This window comes from Geotrypetes seraphini, chromosome 1, assembly GCF_902459505.1.
Source record: "Geotrypetes seraphini chromosome 1, aGeoSer1.1, whole genome shotgun sequence".
Lineage (NCBI taxonomy): Eukaryota > Metazoa > Chordata > Amphibia > Gymnophiona > Dermophiidae > Geotrypetes > Geotrypetes seraphini.
Window position 1 is genome coordinate 311,573,422 of NC_047084.1, and position 26,093 is coordinate 311,599,514.

The window sequence follows — 26,093 nt, forward strand, 5'->3', positions numbered from 1 at the left end:
AGTGGGGACTACAGTGGCAGCATACTGTTCCGCATGCAGATTCTTGCCCTTATGTGTATCAGGTAGATTTGCTTTGGGGGATCTGCCTTTGGCTGGCTTATCGGCGAAGGGGATAGAAATGGCTCTTTTGACAGGTAAATTGAAATTGTCCCCGATTAGGAAATTGAATGAGGCTGCTTTCAGAAAGGTGTGGAAGAAGGTCAATGCAAAATACCTTTTGAATGAGCAAAAGGACCTTGCCTGGAATGCTGTTCATGCGTGTCTATTGACAAGGACATTTTTATTCAAGCGGAGATTGGTTCCCATGATGGAGTGTGTAAGGGAAGGATGTGGGGATGAGGAGTCCCTGCTCATCTCTTTTGGCACTGTGGTGTTGCACAAGATGTGTGGCAGAAGACAGCTTCATGGAGAAGAGCATTGAATCCAGATGTCGTGTTGTCAGCAGAAGGGGTGCTGTGGGGCCAATTTGCCTCTCGGAGGTCAGAGCAAAGTCTCTGGATTGGTGTTAACTGTTTGAAGGATGCCTTGTGGAGGGCGCGGTGCCTGAAGCTGTGGATACAATGGATACTGCCATGATTTGTCAGCTCGGGAGACGTCTTCTGCTTGCATATGTGGTGCGTGAAGGACAAAGCTTCTCTATGGCAGCAGCATATGCTGTTTGGCGTTGGCCTTTACTGCAGGCGTGGACTAGCTAATTGACTGGGAATGATTGTGGTTCCATGGGGCTTCTCCTATCCCCTTTGCCGATTGGTTTGCTGAGTACTAGGGTGGGGTTAGGCTTAGCTGTTTGACAGAGGATTTCGGGATTGTTTGTTAGTGGGGTTAGTGTGCATTGATTTTATATTGGCTTGGGATGTTTTTTTTGTATTTCTGTATATTGGTGTTGGCAATAAACTTTTCTAGAAAGTATCTGTTCTTATCAGTTTAATATCTGGTATGTTCTCTATCCGGGGACCTTATATAAAATGGATTTTTGGGACAGGGAGATGGAATTGGAGTTTGCTTCATCTGCTCCACGCATTGATCTGGTATTGCAGTGCTTCCAGGTATGGTGCACTTCTGCCTGTGGAAGATAGGAAGAGTTGAAAAACAAACAGAGCTGTTTTCTAGCATGTGCGGTTTTTGTTTTCTGCTCTCATTTCTTATTTTTCTCAGGCAGGGCACCACATTTTCTTTTCATATTCTTTCTTCTTTTTCGTTCAGTCCCCGCCGTGTTCTTTTCTCTCCTGTTTTTCTAGCAGGCGTGTGCTTATCCCCCATCTAGAAGTTTTTGATTTTGGGTTGTTTTTTTTTTAATCTTTAATTCCCAACTAGCTGGGATTCGAACCCAGGACCTCTGGGTCCATCTGCTTGGCACAATTTTGCACACTTTTTCTACCCGTAGCAGGCAGATGTGAGCAAATATTTTTCTTTTCTTTTTTAAAGCTGGCTTAGGAGGGTGGAAAAAAAGCATCACTTGTCCACCTCCCATCTCCCTCGCTGTGGCAGTTTCCGCTTCTCTCCAGGGCCTTCGGAGGTGCTATGGTGTTGCCCCTAGGCCACGGAGGCTTTCTCATGCAGATGAGGCCCGGCTGCAGAGTTTCTCTCGCAAACGTCGCTAAGGTGTAGGCCCACTCGGGAAGGTCTTTCTTTTTGTTCAGTCGTCGCTCTAAAAATGGGCCCAGCGGTGCCAGCTCAATCTACCTGTGATGCCGCCGCCACTCTGGACTACTGGCTTTTCACCCCGAGCAGCCAAGGAGAGGGAGGAGAGCAGATCGGCAGAGCAAGAAGCCCTGCCATCGCTTCTCAGCCTTTTGACTAAGATCAAGTGACCCATGGGGGGAGGAATGCTGGCTTCGGCCTAATCCCCAGTATGCTTGGTTAGCTGGTTCGAATGGAGGATTGTGCAGTGGTGGTCGTCCCTATCTGGAGCGGAGGGTGTTATGGCGGTCAATCGGATGCGCCGGAATGCTGCGTGCTTTGAGATGAGAGGAGATTTGACCATGGAGTGGTGGTTGTTCAGTCGTTTGGTGCTGCAGAAAGAGCTTGGGTTTGAACCTCGTCATCTGGACTATCTTTTTGCTTTTTCTGGCGGAAAGAAGTTTGAAGTTGTCTTCACCACATTTCAAGCGTTGGAGAATTGTGTGGTGAGGTTGAGAAGTCTGACAGAGAGCAAGGTGTTGAAAAACTGTTTTTACACTTTTGACTCGCCCTGAGCAAAGGTGGTGACTGTTATCATGTATAGTGAACTTGTGCGTTATGAGGATGTGGTTACTTGGCTGCGCCAGTATTGTCAAGTTATTCATGGTTCTGATGTCTGAAATGAAGATGGAGTAAAGAGTAGGGCACGAAAGTAATTACGGTATGACCAAGAGGCGAAGGACAGGTTTCATATTCCATGTCGGATCCAGATTGGTGCCTGCCAGAAACACGTGTTTTATGTTGGCCAGCCCAAGACTTGTAGGAGGTGTGGTGGGGAAGGACATTTTGCTAGAGATTGTGATCAGGACTATTGTGGTAATTGCGGTAATATTGAGCATTCATCGCTCGATTGTACAGTGGAGACGAAATGTAATTTGTGTAGGGAAATTGGGCATGTCTTTAAAAATTGCCCTTATTCCTATGCTAATCGGGCCAGGCAGAGTAGGGAGCCAGCCTGGAAGAGTCCTATGAAGGATCCCGTTGATGCTATGTTTGAAGAAGGGGAGGCACAGCTCTCGGCTGCTCCTGGAGATGGGGCAGTGATTGGCGTGGCCTTGCCGCAGCCTGGTCAATCAGTGTCCAGTGCGTTGAATGGAGAGGACTCAGTGGTGGCCACAAGTAGCGTGGCATTTTTTGGTCAGGAGGTTGGGAATGGGGAAGTTGTGCAGTTGGATCAGACGGGTGGTATGCATCCTGTGCAGGAACGTCCTGAGGGGGGAGCAACATAGTGTTGTTGATCCCTTGCAGGAGCTTCTGGAGATACCATCTGATTGATCGATAAACATTGGGACACCTGACAGTGGGAGTGGGGCAGACTCGCAGGAGGACTCTGGGGTTTCCCTAATGGATTCTGCTGCTTGTCATAAGCGGAAGGAGGTGGAAGAGGGACCCCTGGTTGTTACTGATAGTTCTAAACAGGCCTTTTTTGGAACCTACTGCAGTTTGTCAATTTCAGGCTCTGTCTGGAATGGGTGTGCAGTGGCGTACCTAGGGTAACATAGAAACATAGAAATAGATGGCAGATAAGGGCCATGGCCCATCTAATCTGCCCACCCTAATGTCCCTCCCCTATGTTTGCCCTGTGAATATATCCCATGTGCCGATCCCATTTGGCCTTAAAATCAGGCACGTTGCTGGCCTCAATCACCTGTAGTGGAAGACTATTCCAGCGATCAACCACTCTTTCAGTGAAAAATAATTTCCTGGTGTCACCTCGTAGTTTCCCGCCCCTGATTTTCCACGGATGCCCTCTTGTTGTCTTGGGACCCTTGAAAAAGAAGATATCTTCCTCCGCCTCAATGCGGGTATGTGGCACCCATGGCCCATCATTTTTTGACACCCCCCCATGTAAAAATATTTTTTTTGCAATAACCATGAAACGGAATAAATGGTCAGAATAGAAACAGGCAGTGAAAATTTTCTTTTATTGAACCTCAGATATGTAACCATTATTCCAAACATAACATAACATAAATTATGTCTAAATTGTCATGACATTAGAAGTACATATGGAGTAGTTGCAGGTGATGCTTGGGACAGTTCTGATTGTGTTCGGTTTTATGTGTGTTTTGAATAGAAGTGTTTTTATTTTTTGAAAGTTTTGTAGTCTGTGGTCGAAGTCAATAGGTTGTAGAGTTGGAGGTCAAGAGTTGCAGCTCGAATGGCTATGAGGTTGTCGAACAGTTTTTTTCTTTTGACGCTTTTGGTTGGAGGGTGTGTGAATGGTGTGTGAGTTCTCCTATGTCTAGTTGAGGTGGATTTAATTAGTCAATTGTTCCAATAGGCTGGGCTGTCTCCATTTATTGCTTTAAATAGTAGGCAGGAAAATTTATGTGTATTCTCGCTTGTATTGGGAGCCAATGTGAGTTGTGGTATATCTCTGTGATGTGGTCGAATTTATTCAGTGAGTAGACCAGTCTTAGGGCTGTGTTTTGTATTGTTTGTAGTTGTTTTATCATGGTTGTGGAATCTTGACTGTTTTTCTTCCATTTTCTTTCTAATTGTCTGTATTGTCTTTTTAGTAGGAGTAGTTCATTGTCGAACCATTTGTCAGATTTTCTATGGATTCTGGTTTTGGTTTGTACAAAAAAAAGGGATAATGTAATAGGATTAATACTTTTTAATCCATGTATTTTTTTTTGAAAAATACCGGGAAAACCATTACGTTCATATTAGTCTTTAACAGTAATGTGTTGCATTTCAGTTTCTGTTTTCAAGTCTTAGCTTCAGCAAATTTGTCAATGATTTCATCAAAATTGATCTTCTTTGCATATTCATATTCAATGGACAGTATAGGTAAATTCATCAATCTATCATTGCTCATAGTTGATCGAAGAACACTTTTTATTAATTTTAATTTTGAAAAGTTTCTTTCACGTGAAGCAACAGATACACAAATAGTTAGGAAAAGTCTTAAACATAAGGATAAGTTTGGTACAGATTCATAAAAATCCCATTTCATAATAAATTCTAGAAATTGCAAAACTGTCCATGCCTTTGTTTCTTTGGGATTCATTCCAGCAGCATTTAAATGTCTCCGCAGTCGAAAAATTTCCAGTATGATATCTTCACCAGAAAAGCGAGGGAGAGAACAACTCTCATTTCTGGATTGTTGGATGATAAGGGGGTGGAACATGGGGGAGGGGGGAACTTGTATGTTTTTTTTGTTTTGTTTTGTTTTTGTCCTAAACTAATATATATATATTTTTTTTTAATCATGTATGTATTATTGTATGTTAATTTTTGTTTTTAAAAGTACAACATAAGTTAATTTATACATTACTACCCATGTTTTAATTATACGTTTAGTTGTATTGTACATCGCCTAGTAATTTAAAATAGGCGATACATTAAATATAAATAAACTTGAAACTTCAGACAATTGCATTGCGTTTTTTTCTAATCTGTATGCGCATAGGGATTGGGAGATGGGGGTGGCTCAGGAGTATTTGGGGTATTTGGATGGGGAGCTCCGGCAGGTGGATGGTGTGCATTTGGGACGGGTGTTGGAGGAGGGGGAATTTGACCAGGCGATGCAAACCTTGAATGGAGGAAAAGTTCCAGATTTGGATGGCCTGCCTTTGGAGTTTTATAGAGAGTTCTGGCCTCTTACTCTTCTGACAATCAAACCAGAAAGACTTGACATATATCTTACGGCTTGCACATCAAAAAGTTTTTTAACTTTAATGTACTGTTATTTAAGTTATAGAGCTCTCAGACACCCGCACTGTCTAATCAATAATGATTGTTCCAACAATCTTAGCAGGTTAGTAGTATCTTTCATCGAGCTCTATACTATGTGTGCAAAATTTTTGAAAAAAGTGCAACAGTGTGTAAACTTTTCTTATAAAGTGCCTGTGCTTGTAAACTTATCTTTGAAAGTGCCTGTGCCCTACGGGACCCGTTTCACCGTGATTCCGGCTTCATCAGGGGTCTGATATTAAGCATATAATCTATAAAACATAAGAACAAAACCAAGTTTCAACTTATAATATTATTAAAATGCCAAAGATATATAAATCTATAAAAATGAGGTTACTTACTGAGCATCTCTACTTGCGTCGGCTTTAAGCAACAAAATGGCGCTGGCAGTGAAAGAACGCCGCGCATACGCTTTAAAAAAACCTTCATTAATTATTTATATACTTTTAAAGAGCCTAATGCTTAATAGTATTAAAAATCAAATGAAAACATTAACATCATGAAAAATTGACTTGACACCATTAGAAAAATGAACCCCATTCTACAGTAGTATTCAAACCGCTCGGTTTTAGAGTTCCCAGTTTAAAGATCCAGCGTGATTCTCTTTGCAGAAGACGTCTTTGTCTATCCTCTCCCCGAGCAATAGTGATTTCTTTGTCTATGCAGAAACACTTCAAATCTTTGAATTTATGTTTCATTTGTAAACAATGATCCACCAAAGGAGCACTAAGCCTCTCATGTTTTAAATTGTATTTGTGTTCAATCATCCTTGTTTTAAATGGACGTGTTGATTTTCCCACTTATTACATGGGCAGACGATTACATAAATAATGTAGTCTATAGTACATGTTAAAAAATGTCTAATTGAATATGTTTTTGTTATCTTTATGATTCTTGAATTCTTTTATATTGACTGTTATTGAACAAATGGTGCACTTTCCACATTTGAAAAAACCCAAAGGGAGTGTCTTACTCTCAGTTCTGTAATCCAATTTGTTCATTGCAGGAGACAGTTCGTCTCTCAAATTCTTGTCTCTGGAGAACGCTATGCGCAAATCAATATCCTTAAAAATTGGATTAGTTTTCATAATCTTCCAATTAGTTTTTAAGATGTTAGCCACCTCGTTGCCTTGTTTTAAATATTTTAATACACATGTCATTGTTTCTTCAGTGTGATCAGTATTACTTTGATTCTTTTTCTCCAATAACCATTCTCATTGGTAATATTTAGCCCTTTTAAAAGCTTTTTTCAATATTCTTTTAGGATAACCCCGAGCTTCCAGTTTTTTCATAAGGGATTTCGCACGATGATTGAAGCTCTTAGAGTTTGAACAATTACGTTTCAATCTCAAGAATTGCGAAAATGGTAAATTATTCTTTAGACTAACCGGGTGGCAACTATGGTAATTTAAGAAGGTGTTTCTGTCGGTAGGTTTTGTATACACATCAAATTCAAAATGGTCATTCTCTTGTGTTATAAGCACATCCAAAAAATTGATTTGTGTATAAGAATGTTCTATTGTAAACTGTATATTTGTATCGCAACTATTTAGCCAGTATAAAAAACTTTCTAGATCTTTCTCAGTACCCTTCCATAACATCAATATGTCGTCTAAAAATCTAAACCATCTCTTTATGTTGGTACTGAATGGAGAATTTTCTATCCAAGATGATTCAAAATCTGCCATAAACAAGTTGGCTACTGATGGAGCAAAAACTGCTCCCATGGCTACTCCTTTTTTCTGTTTAAAATACTGTTTATTGTACATGAAAAAATTCTCTTTCATAGTTAAACAGACCAAACTGTATAGAAACTCTGTGGGGATAGTATGTGGCCTGGCTCTTTTATCAAAAATCTTTTTTAATAATTGTAAAGCATCATCTTGTGGTATAGATGTGTAGAGTGAGCGTACATCTAAAGTCACTAATATGACTGGAAGCTCTTCTCCAGGAATTTCTTGTAATTTCACTATCAGATCTCTCGAATCTTGAATGTATGACTTGATGTTTGGGACCTCATACTTTAGGAATTCATCCAGAAATTTTGAAAGAGGTTCAAAAAGAGAACCCCTAGATGACATTGTGGGTCTCCCAGGAGGATCACCTTTATGTATTTTAGGTAATACGTAAAAGATTGGAGTCATTGGGAACTGTTTATTTAAAAACTTATGATCCCTCTTGGTCAAAAAACCTTCTTTTAAACCTGTATCTGTTAACCTTGATATTTGTTTTTGTAATCTCTTTGTTGGATTCAAAACTAATTTTTCATAAACTCCTTCTTCGTCTAGCTGTCTTACAATCTCACCATTATATTTACTTGTTTCTAACAGCACTATGGCCCCACCTTTATCAGCTTTCTTTATAGTGATGGATTTATCTGCTTTCAAGTTTTTTACAGCTATACGTTCTTCTTTACTTAAATTATCAAAATGGTGAGACTGTGTTTGTCCCCAAACTTCGATATCCTTAACTAAAGGATCTAAAGGAATCAGTGGTGACCAAGTGCTCTTTGGTGCTATTACTGTACGATCATAAGGAGTAACTTGTGATGAAAAATAAATCTTTAATTGTAATTTTCTAATCAATTTTTCTAAGTCAATATTGAATTGGAATAAATCAAAGTTTTTAGAAGGCACAAAAGACAATCCATACGTTAATACTTTAGTCTCTATAGGATTCAAACTACGTTGTGATAAATTAATCACCACTGATTGTTCTGTGTCTGGAAGCGCGTGTTGGGTCTCATCCGTTGACTTCCTCTTCTGCTTCTCTGATGGCCCCGTCTTGTTCCTAGGTCTCTTCTTAAAAAACGTGCCTGTCCATCCCCGCTAGATGTAGAATTAGTAGAAATCTCAGAACTAGATAAATCAGTGTGATTAACAGCCTGGTTGTTATTGATGTTCATCCATGGATATACTTTATTGTTTAAATAGTCATATTCATCACGTTTCAATTTTCGTAGTATGTTTTTCTTCAAATTTTCTTTAAAACTTATCCATATCATCATTCAAGGATTTGAAATTATCTGTAAATTCCACTTCTGATACTTTTGATTTCATATCTGCAATGTCCGAATCTAGCTTAATCTTTTGTTCATTAATCACATTGTTACTGGTTTCAATTATTAAAAGCATGAGATCGAGAGCACACTTATTTAAAATCTTGTTCCAAGTTTCCAAAAAATGAATATCTTCTTTAAAAATCTGAGGTGCTTTTAAAATACGCAGACCTCTTAGAATTCTCTCTTTCTTGCAGTATTCAATAAGTAAATCGCTATTGATTTCCATGCTAATAATAGATTTGTAGGACTTGTTCAAATCAGTCCATGCTGAAGAATGAACATCCATACTAGGTGTTATGTCAAATTGTGTGGCAACATTTAATAGTTTGCCTGCTTTATCTGAAGGAAAGCTGAACACAGATTTCCAACCTTCATTCGCCATATTAATTGTAGTAAATGTACTCAATCCGAATCAAATAGCAACAAGCCTCACTCATAAATGACAATCAAACCAGAAAGACTTGACATATATCTTACGGCTTGCACATCAAAAAGTTTTTTAACTTAATGTACTCTTATTTAAGTTATAGAGCTCTCAGACACCCGCACTGTCTAATCAATAATGATTGTTCCAACAGTCTTAGCAGGTTAGTAGTATCTTTCATCGTGCTCTATACTATGTGTGCAAAATTTTTGAGAAAAGTGCAACAGTGTGTAAACTTTTCTTATAAAGTGCCTGTGCTTGTAAACTTATCTTTTAAAGTGCCTGTGCCCTACGGGACCCGTTTCACCGTGATACCGGCTTCATCAGGGGTCTGATATTAGACATATAATCTATAAAACACAAGAACAAAACCAAGTTTCAACTTATAATATTTTTAAAACGCCAAAGATCCGCCTGCGGGAATTTTTTGGATTTGATAATGAGGAGGTTTTATCGGTGTCGATGCTTTATAAGGGTTTGGGGAAGGTGGAAGCATGTAAGGATGTGAGTGTTTATCGTAGAGGCTGGGAAAAGGATTTGCAACTGTCTTTACAGGAGTGGGTTATTGTTGCGCAAATAGGGGATGTTCCCACCCTGACCCGTAGTGCGCCCCTGCAGGAATGCTACTATCAGGTGGTTTTTAGGGCTTATCTTACGCCTCGGCAGTATTATTATTTTGGGGGTGCTGGGTCTAAGCTGTGTACTAAATGTGGGTCGGGAGACGGGACCTTTGGCCATATGTTCTGGGGGTGCCCGGTCATACAATCCTATTGGCAGGAGATTTTACAGTTTATGCGTACCGGGCTGGGTTTAGCATTGGAGGGCACACCGGATCAGCTGGTGTTGGATTTGGCTGGGGCTTATGGGTCGCTGGGTGGAATGCGTAAATTGTTATGCCGGAAGCTAGCCTTGGTGGCTCGGAAGGGTATTTTGAAATTTTGGATTTCTCCTGAGCCTCCAGGGTTTTGGCTTTGGAGGGGTGATGTGCATCAATTGGCCTGTTGGGAAGCCAGAGATGCAAGGGGCTCTAGGAAGGGGGGGGGGCAGAGATATTTGCAACTCTGGGATCCCTATCTACAGCTCCTCCATCCCAGGGGGCGCAGTCTGCTCTTGAATGAGTTGCGCTGTTCGTAGCTCTTTGGGTTTGTTGTTGAGGTTGGGTGGTATATTTCTTCTTCTTTTTTTTTTTTTTTTTTTAATTTCTCCTCTTCTGGAAGTGGATGTTGGTGGGGGGAGGAACCGGGGGGTTGGGAGGGGTTACTTTCGGCTCTAGGAGCCTATGGGGGGGGCCGTGCTGTTTATGAGGCCCGGGGATTATCAGAGTCCAAATTCTCGGGCACTTTTCTAGTTGTTGGTTGTGCTTGACCTGCGGGCCCTTCTTTCTTTCTTTCTTTCTGTTCTTTGTGGATAGTTGTGGAAGGGGGGGGCTTGGGGGGGAGGTTTGGGGTTTGGGAGGATTGTTTTTGTTTCCGCTTTGTCATTGTGTATGGCACTTTTTCAATGCAAATAAAAATTGTTTTGACACTAAAACGCCAAAGATATATAAATCTATAAAAATGAGGTTACTTACTGAGCAGCTCTACTTGCGTCGGCTTTAAGCAATAAAATGGCGTTGGCAGTGAAAGAACGCCGCGCGTGCGCTTTAAAAAAAACCTTCATTAATTATTTATATACTTTTAAAGAGCCTAACGCTTAATAGTATTAAAAATCAAATGAAAACATTAACATCATAAAAAATTGACTTGACACCATTAGAAAAATGAACCCCATTCTACAGTAGTATTCAAACCTCTCGGTTTTAGATTGTCATTTATGAGTGAGGCTTGTTGCCATTTGATTCGGATTAAGTACTCTTACTCTTCTGAACACGGATTATAAACTGTTGGCTAAGTGTTTGTTTTTTCGTCTACAGGGGGTGGTAGGTAGGCTTGTAGGGCCAGCTCAAACTTGTGGCATTCCAGGATGACACATAGTGGACAACCAGGCCTTGGTTAGGGATGTTCTCCTGTATTGTGAGGAGCGCTCACAGCCGGTCTGTGTTGTCTCTCTAGATCAAGAGAAGGCATATGATAGGGTTAATCGGTATTTCCTTTGGGCAGTTATGGCACAGATGGGGCTGGGAGGTTCCTTTATCGGGTGAGTGAAGGCCTTACTATTAGGAGATCATAGCCAGGTTCTGGTAGATGGGTTTGTCACAACGCAGTTTGAGGTTGAGACGGGGGTGAGGCAGGGCTGTCCTCTTTCCCCCTTGTTTTATGTTTTGGCTATAGAGCCTTTTGCGGCTGCTATTCGGAAGGAGCAGCGGATATGGGGTGTGCCTCTTCCGGGGGGAGGGGTTTTGGAGGCCCGTATTATGTTGTACATGGATGACATTACTATTTTTTTTCGTGATAACGATTCTTTGAAGTGGATGGGGTGGCATTGCAGTAGATTTGCCAAGGCCTCTTCGTCCAAAATAAATATGAGGAAGAGTGAATGTTTGTACCTGAATTGGAGGGGTGGGTTGGTGAATTGGGGCTTGAGGGTGGTTACAGAGGGGATCAAGGTCTTGGGGTTGTTTTTTGGGAAACATATGGTTAGCCTGAACTGGCAGCAGGCTGTGGAGCGACAACAAGGCAAGATTCGTCTTTGGCAATCCAGGAAGTTGACTTTGTCAGGGCGAATCTTGGTGGTCAAGAATGAACTGTTGCCCACTGTGCAGCATATAGCACCAGTATTTTCTATTGGAAAGGTGTATCTTCGAGTACTGAAGCATTTGATGTTTTGTTTTGTCTGGGGGGCGAAGATGGAGTGACTTAAACGGGAGGTGCTGTTTAGCCCTCCGGAGTGGGGGGGAGGAATGTGCCTGATTTGGAACTTAAATTTTTTAGTATGTTTGTGTCAGTATGTGTGAGAGCGGCGGTGGAGGTTAGGCGAGAAGACAGGTTGTGGACCTTCTTTGCGAGGTTGTACCTCCAGAGGTTTGTGTGTCTTCAGTGGGGACTTCAGTGGCAGCATAATGTTCCTCATGCAGATTCTTGCCCTTATGTGTATCAGGTAGCTAAAGATTGGATTCGCCACTATGAGTTGCGGGATCTGCCTGTGGCTGGCTTATCGGCGAATGGGATAGAAATGGCTCTTTTGACAGGTAAATTGAAACTGTCCCCAATTGGGAAACTGAATGAGGATACCTGCAGAACGGTGTGGAAGAAGGTCAATGCATCTTATCTTTTGAATGCGCAAAAGGACCTTGCTTGGAATGCTGTGCATGAGTGTCTCCTGACAAGGGCATTTTTATACAAACGGAGATTGGTTCACACGGCAGAGTGCGTTTGGGAAGGATGTAGGGATGAGGAATCCCCTGCTCATCTCATTTGGCACTGTGGTGTAGCCCAGGATGTGTGGCGGAAGACAGCCTCATGGAAAAGAGGATTGAATCCAGATGTCTTGTTGTCAGCAGAAGGGGTGCTGTTTGGCCAGTTTGCCTCTCGGAGGTCAGAGCACCGTCTCTGGATCGGTGTTAACTGTTTGAAGGATGCCTTGTGGAGGGCACGGTGCTTGAAGCTGTGGAAATCGGTTACAATGGATACAGCCATGATTTGTCAGCTCGGGAGGCATCTTTTGCTTGCATATGTGGTGCGTGACGGACATCAATAGTCTCTGGCAGATGCATATGCTGTTTGGCGTTGGCCTTTGATGCAGGCTTGGACTAGGTAACTGATTGGGAATGATTTGGTTCCATGGGGCTTCTCCTATCCCCTTTGCCGATTGGTTTGCTGAGTGTTGGGGGGGTTTGGTTTGCTGTTTGGCAGAGGGGGATTTGGGGGAGGGGGTTTGGTTAGGGGGAGGTAGGAGTTGGGCTTTGGGGCTCGTTTGTTGGAGGGGCCTTTATGTATTGGTTTTGTGTATGTTTGTGTTATTTTGTGTTGTTGTATATTGGTGTTGGTAATAAAATTTTCTAGAGTATCTGTTCTTATCAGTTTAATATCTGATATGTTCTCTATCTGAGGACCTTGTATAAAATGGATTTTTGGGACAGGGAGACGGAATTGGAGCTTGCTTCGTCCGCTCCACGCATCGACCTGGTATTGCAGTGCTTCCAGGTGCGGTGCACTTCCGCCTATGGAATATGAGAAGAGTTGAAAAACAGAGCTGTTTTTTTAGCGTGTGTGGTTTTTGTTTTTTGCTCTCATTTCTTATTTTTCTCAGGCAGGGCACCACTTTTTCTTTTCCATTCAGTCCCCACCGTGTTCTTTTCCGTCCTGTTTTTCTAGCAGGCGTGTGCTTATCCCCCATCTAGAAGTTTTTGGTTTTGTTTTGTTTTTTAATTTTTCTTTCCCAACCAGCTGTTTAGTTGTTTGCTGCTGCAGAAAGAGCTTGGTTTTGAACCTCGTCATCTGGACTATCTCTTCACAACATTTCAAGTGTTGGAGCATTTTGTGGCAAGGTTGAGGAGTATGACAGAGAGCAAGGTATTAAAAAACTTTGTTTTTACTACTTTGACCCGACCTGAGCGAAGGGTGGTGACTGTTATCATGTACAGCAAAGTTGTACATTATGAGGATGTGGCTACATGGCTACGACAGTACTGTCAAGTCATTCATGGTTTTGATGTTCGAGATGTAGATGGGAGTAAAGAGTGGGGCAAGAAAGTTTCATGTACAATTGAGATATGACCAAGTGGCAAAGGACTGGTTTCACATTCCATGTCAGATCCAGATCGTGGCCTGCCAGGGACATGTGTTTTATGTTGGTCAGCCCAAGACTTGTAGGAGATGTGGTGGGGAAGGACATTTTGCTAGAGATTGTGATCAGGACTATAATTGCGGCACTGTTGGGCATTTGTCACTCGATTGTACAGTGGAGAGGAAATGCATGTCAGAGGCATATGCTGTTTGGTGTTGCTATGCAAATGCATTCCTAAATTATGTTTTTCCTATCCTTTTGAACAAGAGTCACATGGTATAGTATTGGATGAATTTTTATCCAGAACAAATGGACATGACTTATTTTTATAATCAGATAGTCTGACTGATGTTTTTTTAAATTTGCAGTCACAATACAGACAGATTGTTAAATATGCATCAGAGAGGTTGGTGATTTAACCAGTAGCATAGCGAGGGTAGGAGGTACCTGGGGCGGTGATGCATCCCCCTCCCACTTTTTCCCCCACCCCCACCCCCACACCACACTCGCACCTTCCCTTACTCCTGTACCTCTTTAAATCTTTGCCAGTGCGAGCAGCTTCTCCAGGCTGCTGTTCGTGACGGCGTTGGTTTTCCCTCTGATGTCACTTCCTGGCCCTGCAACCTGGAAATGATTTAAGAGGAGCCATGCCAGCATGAGCAGCAGGCCAGAGAAGTTGTTCACACTGGCAAAGATATAAAGAGGTATGGGGGAAGGGAGGGAAGGGTGCAAGTGAGGCATAGGGGAGCAAATAGATGCCGGCACCCCCACCAAGATGGCGCCCAGGTTGGTCCGCCCATCCCCCCATTAACACGCCACTGGATTTATTATTCACAATCATACTTTACTTCAATTAGAGCCAACAGTAAGGTACTAGCAGAAGTACTCAGGCTTTGAACTCTCAGTTTTGCAGGTGAACTGAGAGTCTGCACTTGACCATGAGCAAAGCAAAAGTCTTTCAGAGTCGGTGGTTTCTCTCCGTGTCCAGAGCTCTCCTCCAGTATCAACAGAGCGTGGTCGAAGGGAGAGAGTCTCAAACTTAACATAAGTCTCTTTTAACAGTTCATCTTCCCTGGGAGCATGTGGCTTGCATTGCAACTTTACTACCTTATACAGTAAGATGAAAACCAAAGGAGTAAGGATCACACAGGCTGCAGCACTAAGTACAAACAGAATAGAAACCTGGGAGCTGCTTTCCATGCTTACACCATCTGTGGAGAATACAATACATTGTTTTTTCTTGGGTGGAGTTCCTTTAGGACAGACGCATGCTATGTATTTTGTACCAGGTTGCAGGCCATCAATTGTGATTCGGCTTTTGCTGGGATCTGTGCTGAGTGGTAGCATGTCTTTGTCCCCAAACTTGGAGTACAGCACTGCTAGGGCAGAATTCCTGTTGGCATTCAAGATCTTCCAAGCCAAAGTGACTCTTTCCTCTGTTTCACTAACAACTTTTAAATTTCTAATGCTAGTGGTCTGCCCACTCAATCTTGTAGAATTTAGGGAGGCATCTACTTCCTTTTTGCTCATGTCTACTTGTGTCTTTTTGTTTGCAGCTGACATTTGTGGCTTGACATTCTGATTTCCCTCTAAAGGCACTTTTGATGGCTTTGTCTCTGCATTTATCACAGCAGTTAGTGTTTCAGATAGAACTCCTGTTGTAATTGCTACTGATGTTACTGATAGTGGTACTGGGTGTGATATGGTTGGTACTGTTGCAGATTCTTCCACTGTCATCACCCGAGGAGTCATTTGCTGTGTTCCAAACCTCATTCCAGATTCTTGTGGTGATACTGTAGTGGTAATAATACCAACCACACTGACGGTTATTGAGGCTTCTGACATCCCTGCTAAGTTTTTGGCCTTGCATCTATAATCCCCAGAATCCTTGTAGGAAATCCCAGACAAACTTAAGACGGACCATCTGACACCATCAGCAGGAGTATCTTGAATAACTGAGAGAAAGAGGCAAGTATATATTAAAGGCAGTCTATAAAGTTTAAATTACAGTTACAAAAAAATTAATGAGTTTTCCCTGTTGATCCATTTAACACACTGAAATAAGTGCCAGCATAGGATTACCAGATGTCCAGATTTCCCCGGACATGTCTGGGGATCTGGACAGCTTTTCAAAATCACATTGGGCAGGAGGGCATCTGCACATGCACAGATGCCACGCAATGATATCATGTGCGCGTGATGTCATCGCATTGCATCTGCTCATGCGCGGATACCCCCCCTGCCCGATGGGAGCAGGGCTAGGGCAGGATTGGGGACGGGACTGGAGGGATGTAACGGGGCGGGGATGCGTGGAACTGGGCAGATCTGGGGGCAGGTCTAGGGGTTCGGATTTTACTAAAGTAAAATCTAGTAACCCTCCGTCAGCAGATTATTTGTATGTGATCCCTTTTCTATTGGTCCAACAATACACGTGTGGTTATTTGATTATAACTATGCTTCCTTCATTAAGTTAATGCAAAACAATTTGATGTAGCCTGATAGAAGAAGTAACGCGCATATGCCCCCCAAATTAGGGCTCCTTTTACAAAGCCGCAGTAGAGGTTTCTTCCACGGGCTGGCAAGGTAAATGCTCCGATGCTCATAGGAATTCTATGAGCGTTGGAGCATTTGCCTCACTGGCCTCCGGTAGAAACCTCTACTGCGGCTTTGTAAAATTCAGCATTAGTTAGAAAAGCAACAGATTAGTTTAATAAAAAGGAATCCCCTATACTCATAGGAGCCAACTTTTCAAAATGATTGAGGGTGCTCAACTCAACACACATTACCGTGTCTGTAAAAAGGAAAACAAAGTATGGCAGGGTCACAGGCTGTACTTAAGAGTAGAGCATAGCAGGTAGTGCACACACTGGAAGGACCCACAGCGAAAAGAATAACTAAAGAAGCACTGGATTTCCCACCAGTCTCCCTTCCCAACCCCAAATGCAACTCATCCCCACCAATTTACCCTGCCTCATCTTTCTTCTTCTCCTCATAGAAACATAGAAGATGACGGCAGAAAAGGGTCACGGCCCAACAAGTCTGCCCACTGTAATTCTTCCCTGAAGTGATCCCACATGCTTATCCCATTTTCTCTTAAAGTCCAGCATGCTTCTGGCCTGAATTACCTGCAGTGGAAGACTATTCCAATAATCAACCACCCTTTTGGTGAAGTACTTCCTGGTGTCACTATGAAATCTCCCACCCCAGAGTTTCAACGGATGTCCTCTTGTCGTCGTAGGTTCTTTAAGAAAAAAGATATCCTCTTCTACCTCAATACGGCCTGTGACATATTTGAATGTCTCAATCATGTCTCCCCTCTCTCTACGCCCCTCGAGTGAGTATAGCTGCAACTTACCCAGCCTTTCCTTATACGGGAGATCCTTGAGTCCTGAGACCATCCTGGTGGCCATTCGCTGAACCAACTCCATTCTCTGCACATCTTTTTGATAATGCGGTCTCCAGAATTGTATACAATATTCCAGATGAGGTCTCACCATGGATCTGTACAACAGCATTATAACTTCGGTCTTCGGATACAACCCATTATTTGTCTAGCCTTGGATGAAGCTTTCTCCACTTGATTGGCAGACTTCATGTCTTCGCTAATGATTACTCCCAAGTCCCGTTCTGCTGTAGTTCTTGCTAAGGTCTCACCATTTAGGGTGTAAGTTCTGCATGGATTTCTGTTGGCCTCCAGTGACCACAACATGGTGTGGTTTCACCTCAAACCGATCTCTTCCCTCCCTTCCCCTTTACCTACTCACTTTACCAAAAATCAGCAGGAGGGATGCCCACTCCCTCCTGCCACTGGATACCCACCCTGAACCTCCTCGTACCTCTACATTAGGATGACAGCAGGAGGGATGCCCATTCCTTCCTTCTCACAGGCCCGCCACTCCAAAATGGTGGGTCTTCCACTTCCCGGTGCATTCTAGGATGTGCAGGGAGGTGCCTAAGGCCCTGATTGCCTAAAGATTTACTGCTTTTTCTGTGTGGTTACAATCAAAGCAGTTTACATATTTTAGACAGGTACTTAATTTGGACCTGGGTTAATGACTGTGTCAAGTGACCTGCCCAGAGTCAAAGGGAGCTGCAGTAGGAATTGAACTCTCAATCTCAGGATTCTGAGGCAGATGAAGCAGCTGGCTACTCCTCCAGGGGCGAGGCCTTGGGTGTCTGAGCCAGTCAGGATCTTTGGCTCCTCCTTGTGCATCCCTCCTGCCAATTTTTTGGTTGAGGGGGGGGCCTTGACTTTTTTTTAATGGGCCAGATATTTTTTGGGGTCAGTATTACCAATCCGATTCTGGCATGCAATGTTAGGCCATCAATCGGATGGATCATTTTAATATTGACTTCATTTGCATACCAGAATTGAAGAATGAACGATCACATCTAACCCTATGATGGGGGGGGGGAAGGGAGAACAAGCAAGAGAAAACTGAACATCTGAAACATTCTTTTGAAAAGCATCTGCGAAGTCATTTGCATGTATCATATTGACCATTGAACCTGTGAAGAGTTAGTGACCTGTTGCAGAATTTTAAATAAATGAGAGGATTAGGGTCCTTCTTGAGTAGAGAGGAAAATAACTTCTTATAGCTGATTGAATGGACTTTTTATAGTGATTAGCAGATGACTTAAATAAGGACAGATAGCAAGGAAAGTGATATTTCTGCCACTGATGTTCTGAGTGACGTAGTTGCTGTTTAAGGAGTTGGATAACAGAATGATAACAGATGGTCCCTAGCAAAGTTAATGTTTCATGTCAGGGGAATTGGTTGATACCACCTGATACATTGATTTGGAATGATTGAAGAAGAAATAAGGTTGGCTGGATGGTAAAACCTACACTGTACTGAATTTGTTGTAAAATATTAACTGCATATGTTTGATAAATTGAGTTAGAGAAGTTCAACATTCTATACGACTCTGTCAGGATTTTGCACAAACTACAGTATGGAAACCGTCTTAGCGTCACTGACTGATCACCTCTTCAATCTGTTTTCTCTGGGAGAAAGTGCATTGATGCTCCAGTTTGACTTAAGCAGTGCCTTTGACCTTGTCGACCATGACATTCTGTTCAGATGCCTCGATTCTATTGGCATTTCTGGACAAGTACTAACCTGGTTCACAGGTTTTTTTAAAAAACCACACCTACAAGGTCCATAGCAATGGAACCTTCTCCCAATCATGGTGCAATCCCAGCGGAGTTCCACAGGGCTCCCCTCTCTCTCCTTCTCTATTCAACGTCTACATGGCATCATTGGGACACATGCTATCTGACTTAAAACTGAAATCATTCATATATGCAGATAACATTATAATTATCATCCCCATAATCTCACTGACACAAGAAACTGAACAATTCACCTCATCTGTTCTCAGTAAGGTAGAGCAATGGACCACACAATTCAAACTAAAATTGAACCCTGAAAAAACCAAGCTCTTCCTGGCAAGCCCTAACCACAAGCTAATGAATACCTCTTTGAAATTAAACAGACTAATTTACCCAATCAATCCTGGACCGATGCCTGACTTTTGAAGACCATACCAATGCTCAGGTTAAAAAATGCTTTAGCACCCTCTGGAAACTCTGTACCATCAAACACTATTTCGACTTCCTCTCCTTTCGCTTGCTGGTTCAGTCTTTAATCTTAAGCACCTTAGATTACTGTAATATCATTTACCTGGGATCCTCTAAGAAGACCATCAAACGCCTGAGAATCATCCAGAACACTGCTGTCCTTCTCATTTATGGTCTCAGAAAGTCAGATCATGTAAGCCCGTTCTACAGAAAACTTCATTGGTTGCTGATGGAGGCAAGGGTCATCTTCAAGTTTGCCTGCCTTTGCTTCAAAACCATAACAGGCTTATCCCCAATCTACATGTCACACCACTTTGTATTTCCAAGCACCACTCGCACATGCAATGCCTATCTGTTTGCCTTCCTCTCCCTGAAGGGCTGTATCTATAAGAGATTCCTTGACAGGCAAATGGAATAAATGCCTAACCACCCTCATTTCAAATACACCCTCCTACCAATCCTTTAGGAAATCAATTAAAACCTATTTCTTTGATAAATTTCTCTGACTCCTTCCTGCCTTGTTGTACCTCTGAAATACTTGTTGTATCCCTGATATTCTTCTGGATATACCTAACCTCTCATGACTTACCAATGTAATTTGAAAATATTTTCAGTAACATCGCTCTGAACTGCTTGTGGTATTTGCGGTATACAAAAATAATGTTGTTATTATTATTATTATTACACTAACACCTACTAATACTTAGCTATTACCTAAGATGCTTTCCATCTCTATAATTATAGCATATAAATTGAGATACCTGTGTAGTTCACAGCTGTATTGTCTCCCCTGGTCCAGAGTAGTTGTGGAGTTGGGTATCCAGTAGAATCGCAACGCAGTAAAACATTGCTTCCTAAGGGTGATGTAATTCTGGTTGCAGAAGTCATCACTGATGGTTTTAAACACTGTTCCAGCTCAGCTCTTTGAAAAAAGATACCTGCCAAAATCTCTGGCCCGCTACAGGCTACCAGGGAGTCCAGGAGCACAACTGATGGATTTTCTATCTTGGCAAGCTCAATTAGCTTTGAAATCCGACAGTCGCAGAACCATGGATTATCTTGCACTCCTGAAATGGAAAAATTATACCCAATTAGTATCCTGTAAAGTTAGAAGTGAATTTTAGAAGCCCTAGTTATCATGCAAACTAATAAAAATGGATTAATGTGTGTAACTCAGTACATAGAGGGGGGAATTCATCAATGGACGCTACCACATTAACGCATGTTAAACATTAAAGATGCCCATAGGAATATAATCAGCATGCTAATCGTTAGCACACTAATGTAGTTAGTGTGCACTAACATGGAGAGAGCTCATTGATGAATTTCCCTCCTTAAAGCAGTAATTTTAGAAAGTACTCCACTTGTATGTATAGATAGCAACACAGGAGGGCCCGTTTAACTTAAAATGGGGGGAAACTCTGGAGTTTGAAAAATATGACTAAGTTTGCAGTGAAGTATGCCGATCTATGACAATAAGCCCTGAAGCAGCAGTGTTCTGTAATACAATACCGCGAAACGCTGGCCACGTTGGCGTAAGGAGAAACAGCTGACAGTTTGTGTAACAAATGCAGCATATAAGATAATTAACTAACAAACTTTTTTGAATAATATTTTTGCTGTTGCACAATGGACAGTGTTTCTCCTTGTTTTGAATGTTACCAATCTGGCTACTATTGAAACTGTAATAGTTTTTTTTTTTATTATTTCTTTATTCATTTTAAAGCCATAAATAAGTGCAAAATAAAATACAATCATATAATTCTATAAAATCACTTAAATACAATTACAATTATAATCTATGACAAAAAGATTATCATCCCCCCCATAATTATATCTAAGAACTACACTCAGATTGAGAATTGAATAATACATTCCAACCCGCCCTCCCACCCTGGACGTTTATGACCCCAGCATTTATTTATAAACTATTAATTCCATATTCTCCAAACAGAACTCTTGAGATCCAACGAACAGAACTTACTAACTATTCCATCCCTTAAGGTTATCAATACAAGACGACAATTCATTTTCTCCATTACTGCACCTCAGCTGTGGAACACCCTTCCAATTTATTTAAGGGAAGAGCAGAATCTTGAGAAATTCAAAAGTAATTTAAAAACATTTCTCTTTAAAGATGCTTTTGATAATTAACAAAACTCTCCGCAGCTCAGATTATTTTATTGTACTATATTATATTGTCTTTCTGTTGCTCATTTTGTATCTTTCCCTTTTTGTTTTACTTTTCTATATTGATTTTGTATTTCATCTCCCCCCCTTCCTTGTGTATATAAGTTTGTAATGTTAAATTTTTAATTTCAAATGTCATTATGTATTGTTTCCCATAAATTGTAATTTTAATTTGTTCATCGCTTTGAAATATGATTAAGCGATTAATCAAAACAATTATTAAACTTGAAACTTGAATCACTCTTTTAAAAATTTTGTCAATGGCTCCCAAATCATCAGAAACTTCTTATAATATCCCTGATGTACGTTCCATCTTATATATATTATCGAGTGAATATTATATTTAAGGAAATTTTTTGCACTGGATGATTATAGAAAAAAGATTATAAAAATAAGAAGAGAAAAGAAAAGAAAAGATAGATTAAAAGGTAGTTTGGTGGTTTTTTGCCTGTGATTAAAATGGGAGTAAGATGAATACTGTATACTGGCACCAGATGGTGCTATACTCCATGTATGAGGCTTTTTTCCACCATTACTAGACCTTGTTCTGATATTCTGGCATTTTGGTATCATTCTTTTGTTATATAGTGGAAGATTGAATGTTTCTTAGATTTCTAGTATTTATACCACTATTTGTGAAATATAAAATATTTGTTGGAGGAGGTGGGACAGGCCAGAGGGAAAGCTTTGGAGCAAATTGCAGGCAGCATATGTGCAATGCTGCTACTGCTGCAGACCATAAGATGACCACTTTAAGTTAGGCAGGCAGGGGGGATTAAGAGGGGGCAGATGCTAAACTCCATGTGGTGGGAAGGGAGTGAACTACAGACCCACAAGCAGAACTGGAGGGACCAAGAATGGAAGCTATGGCTGAGGTGGTGAGATTCAGCAGTCATGAGAAGAGCTTGGGGCTGGTCATCACCAAGTTTGTGTTGCTACTAATGGGGAAGGAGGAAGGGAAAAGAGAACGAGATAATGGGTACAGAAAAAAAATCAACAAGAGAGACTAAGAGGAGAGGGAGGAAAGGAAGAGAAAATAAAAGATGTTGGATCTGGGGGTGGGAGATTATCAGTCCTTTAGGGAAGGGAAGGGGGATGGGATTTGATATACCATCTTTCTCTGGTTACAATCAATATACAGGCACTTATTTTGTATCTGGGGCAATGGAAGGTTGTGACCAATGTTCCCTCTAATTTTTCATAGGCTGTGTGCGCAAAAAATTTAATCTGTGTGCATTTTAAAGAAAAACTAAATTTGGGTGCGCTATAAAAATGATTGGCAGAGGGCTAGGAGTTCAGTTATGAGCATTTATGGGCAAGTCTTTGAGTTTAGTCTGAATTAACGAAAACACAATGTAATTTTAGTTGCACTTTATGTTAGTTACACTTTATGTAACAAAGTCTCATTTCAATAAACATAAATTATGTTTCATTGAGCGCTACCTATAAACAAGGTATCATTGTACTTTATACTTAAAATTTAGAAAATAACAGCAATTTAGTTTTCAAAGTTTTTCCCTGCAATCTTTCATATTTATCCAGTCCGAATAAATTCTGTCAAGATCTGTTGAGCCTCCATCTTGAAGGTGACTCTTCACACGCATCAGCATTTCCAAATGCTCTAAATGTAAACGATTCCTTTGTTTAGTCTTCAAATTGTTCATTAGACTAAAACCACGCTCACAATCGGCACCAATGTCCATCAATTTTGCTAAATCTGCAAATTGATCAATCTGAAATGCAAATTTCGTCATATCTGGAAAGCTGTTTATCAGATTGCTTTTGATTTTTTCTGCAACAAGGAATTTAAAGTCATTGTATTGCTGAATAATAACATTTTCCTCCGGAAGAAATTGTTTATACTTTAAACAAAGAGATATGATACGTCCATTTCCGAAGTCAAAGTCGCATTGTGATATTGCTGTACAGTCAAAAGCAGACCATTCCTCAACTTCATTTTCAGGAAATCTTTCACCCAGATGCAAACATAGGATGTTGATGAAGGTTAATATAGAATTAGTATCCACTGAAACTTTTTCTCCAGACCTCATCCTGTTGTCAAGAAGACTGTTGACTTTATCACTCCACTTAACCTTGTCACCTAAGTATTGCATTCGAAGTTTGCTCAATTTACCCTGTGCAAGATAAGCTTCCAATGGTGTCAAACCACGTTTTTGAAATGCCATGGTTAAGGAAGCCACTTCTGATAAGACATCATTCAAAACTTCAAGTGTAATATGAAATTGTTCACTGTTCAGCTTCTTATAGCAGTACTTTGCAATAAGATCATTATCTTTGTCTTCAAAAATTTTAACAGGGGATCATAATTTTGAATAATTGCTTTAAGTGCAAAGGGGTTCATAATCAAAAAAACCAAAACGTCTAAAAAGTGTCCTAAATGGCTACTTGGACGATCAAAAAGCCTGATCATCCAAGTACCCATAACCAAAGCTGGTTTTTAGATGTATCTAAAAACAGCTTAGGCCTTTCCCCTGCCTCTAGACGCACAGAGAGAAGAGGTGTGTTTAGAGGAGGGGAAAGGGTGGGCAGTGGGCGGGAGGTGGGCCGACCTACACCTAGGCGTACAACAGGTATAACCAAAACATTTACAGGTTGCCTAGTCGGCACTTAGACCTTTTTGACTTGGACGAAGTCAAACCAGGTCTAAGTGCCGAAAAAGGGGCCGCTGAGCTGATGGCCGCTGGTGCCATCAGTTCAGCGGCCTGGCAACCTACCAACCTCAAGCATCGCGGCAGGAGAGATGCCTCATCTCCCCTACCACGATGCCATCACTCCTCTACCTGAACTGCCGCGACCCTCGGCAGGAGAGATGCCCTATCTCTCCTGCCGCGGGTCGCGGCAGCTCGGGTAGAGGAGTGATGGCATCGTGGTAGGGGAGATGAGGCATCTCCTGCCGCGATGCATCACCCCCCACACACATACAACATCGGGGCAAGAGGGAGCCCAAGCCCTCTTGCCCTGGCGATCTTACCCCACCGAGTACGAGCAGGCCAGGAGGGAGCCCAAGCCCCCCTGGCCCCAGCGACCCCCCCACCCCCAACTACAATACGGGCAGGAGGGATCCCAGGCCCTCCTGCCCTCGACACAACCCCCCTCCCCCCAACGACCGCCCCCAGAACCCCTGATCGGACCCCCCGGCCTACTCCACGACACCCCCACCCCTTCCCCGTACCTGTACGTTGGCCAGACGGACGGCTGCCAAGCCCGCCCGTCCGGCAGGCTAGCTGGGTCCAGAATGGGGCAGGATTGGCCCAGGCGGAAGAAACCCCTTCCACAGGTGGGACCTGAGGCGCCTGGGCCAATCAGAATAGGCCCGGGAGCCTCAGGTATACTAACATACTTCGCCATGTGCTCATTGATATCTTGAACAGAGAGCATTGAGATATTCATCTTAATGGCCAGCACAACACTGTCGACAAGAACCTTAATTTCATCAGGACTGGAACGCTTCCGTTCATTACTAATTTGCCTGTTTTCTTTTTTGGTTGGGCTTTCAAGCAACATGTTAACCAGTCCCCCTCTTAAATTCAGATTTTTAATTCTGAGTTTCCTATTATCCCAGGACAAGCAGGCAGCATATTCTTGACTGATGGGTGACGGCACCGACGGAGCCCCGGTACGGACAATTTTAGAGTGATTGCACTCTAAGAACTTGGAAAGTTCTAGCAGGCCGCACCGTGCGAGTGCCTTCCCGCCCGACGGAGGCACGCGGTCCCCAATTTCTTAGTTTCCGCGGAGCTAAGAAGACGCGTTCCTTTCAACGGCTGTTGAAATATTTTTTTTGTATCGCCTTCCCGCTCGCGAAAACCTCTGAGGAAATATTATTTCCTTTCTTTTCTTTCTTATTTTCTTTAAAAAAAAAAAAAAATTTTCCTTTCTTTTTTTTATTTCTTTCGGTTTCGCCCCGGCGGGGCCTGTTGCCACCATCGAGGCCTCGGCCTTCGATTTGGCAGAAGCCGTTTTTACTTTCATGCCCCCCCAGCCAGGGTTTAAAAAGTGCCAGCGGTGTGCACGGCCCATTTCACTCACCGACCCGCACAACTGGTGCTTACAGTGCCTGGGTCCTGAGCATAAGGCCTCCACCTGCACTCACTGTGCCACATTAAAAAACGTACTTTAAAAAACCGTCAAATTCAGCAACGGTTGCTTTTCGGTGCCGATATGTTTGACCCTGCGGCATCGACACCGGTATTGGCCCCATCTCAGTCGGCACCCACTTCGTCGACACCGCACCAGCGTCACAGCACCCAGGTAAGCCGGCTAAGAAGCCTTCCCCGCTGGAGCGTCCTCTGGTCTCGGTAGCAGCGAGCCCAGTCCTGCCGACCACGAGGCGCCCGCGGAAGCGCTCCGCCCCTATTGAGGCGAGTTCCTCGACATCGGGCTCCTCATCCTCGGGGCGTCGAGCGGCACCACAGGTACCGCAGAAGAAAAAAGCGGTACCGGTGCCTTCTCTGGACGAGCGCATTGCAGCCGTCCTACAGGTGCTTAAAGAGCAGTTGCAACAGCTCCTTCCTGCTCTATTGGCACCGAGCCTTCCAGTCCCGGTCCGGTCTGAGCAACCGGTACCGACAGTGGAGCAGCCTCTATTATCTGCGTCCACTTTGTCGGTACCGGTACATTCTGCTTCCTCGGTCTCCATTACGGTCCTGGCACCGGAACAGAGAGCTCAACACCAGGCTGTTCAAACTTCGGCACCGTTGCAGCCTTTAACGTCTCCTGGTACCGTTTCTGTGAGGTCGGGTAAGTCGGCACACAAAACCCGACAC

The 26,093-nt window shown here is 42.5% G+C and overlaps 1 protein-coding gene and 2 pseudogenes across 1 annotated transcript in view; 2 read left to right on the forward strand and 1 right to left on the reverse strand.

The window, feature by feature from the left end:
• The first annotated feature begins 892 nt into the window (after positions 1-892).
• On the forward strand, positions 893-1,062 carry LOC117352771 (annotated as a pseudogene).
• An 11,735-nt stretch (positions 1,063-12,797) lies between these two features.
• Positions 12,798-12,965, forward strand: LOC117352770 (annotated as a pseudogene).
• A 1,440-nt stretch (positions 12,966-14,405) lies between these two features.
• The window catches only part of LRIT3 (leucine rich repeat, Ig-like and transmembrane domains 3), a 32,507-nt gene continuing 20,819 nt past the window's right edge, over positions 14,406-26,093 (reverse strand). Inside the window, exons 3-4 of the mRNA XM_033935336.1 lie at positions 19,878-20,183; positions 14,406-15,487 (exon numbers count right to left, since the gene is read on the reverse strand). Of these exons, the coding sequence (XP_033791227.1) occupies positions 14,406-15,487; positions 19,878-20,183 (1,388 nt within the window). The remainder of the gene's footprint in view (positions 15,488-19,877; positions 20,184-26,093) is intronic.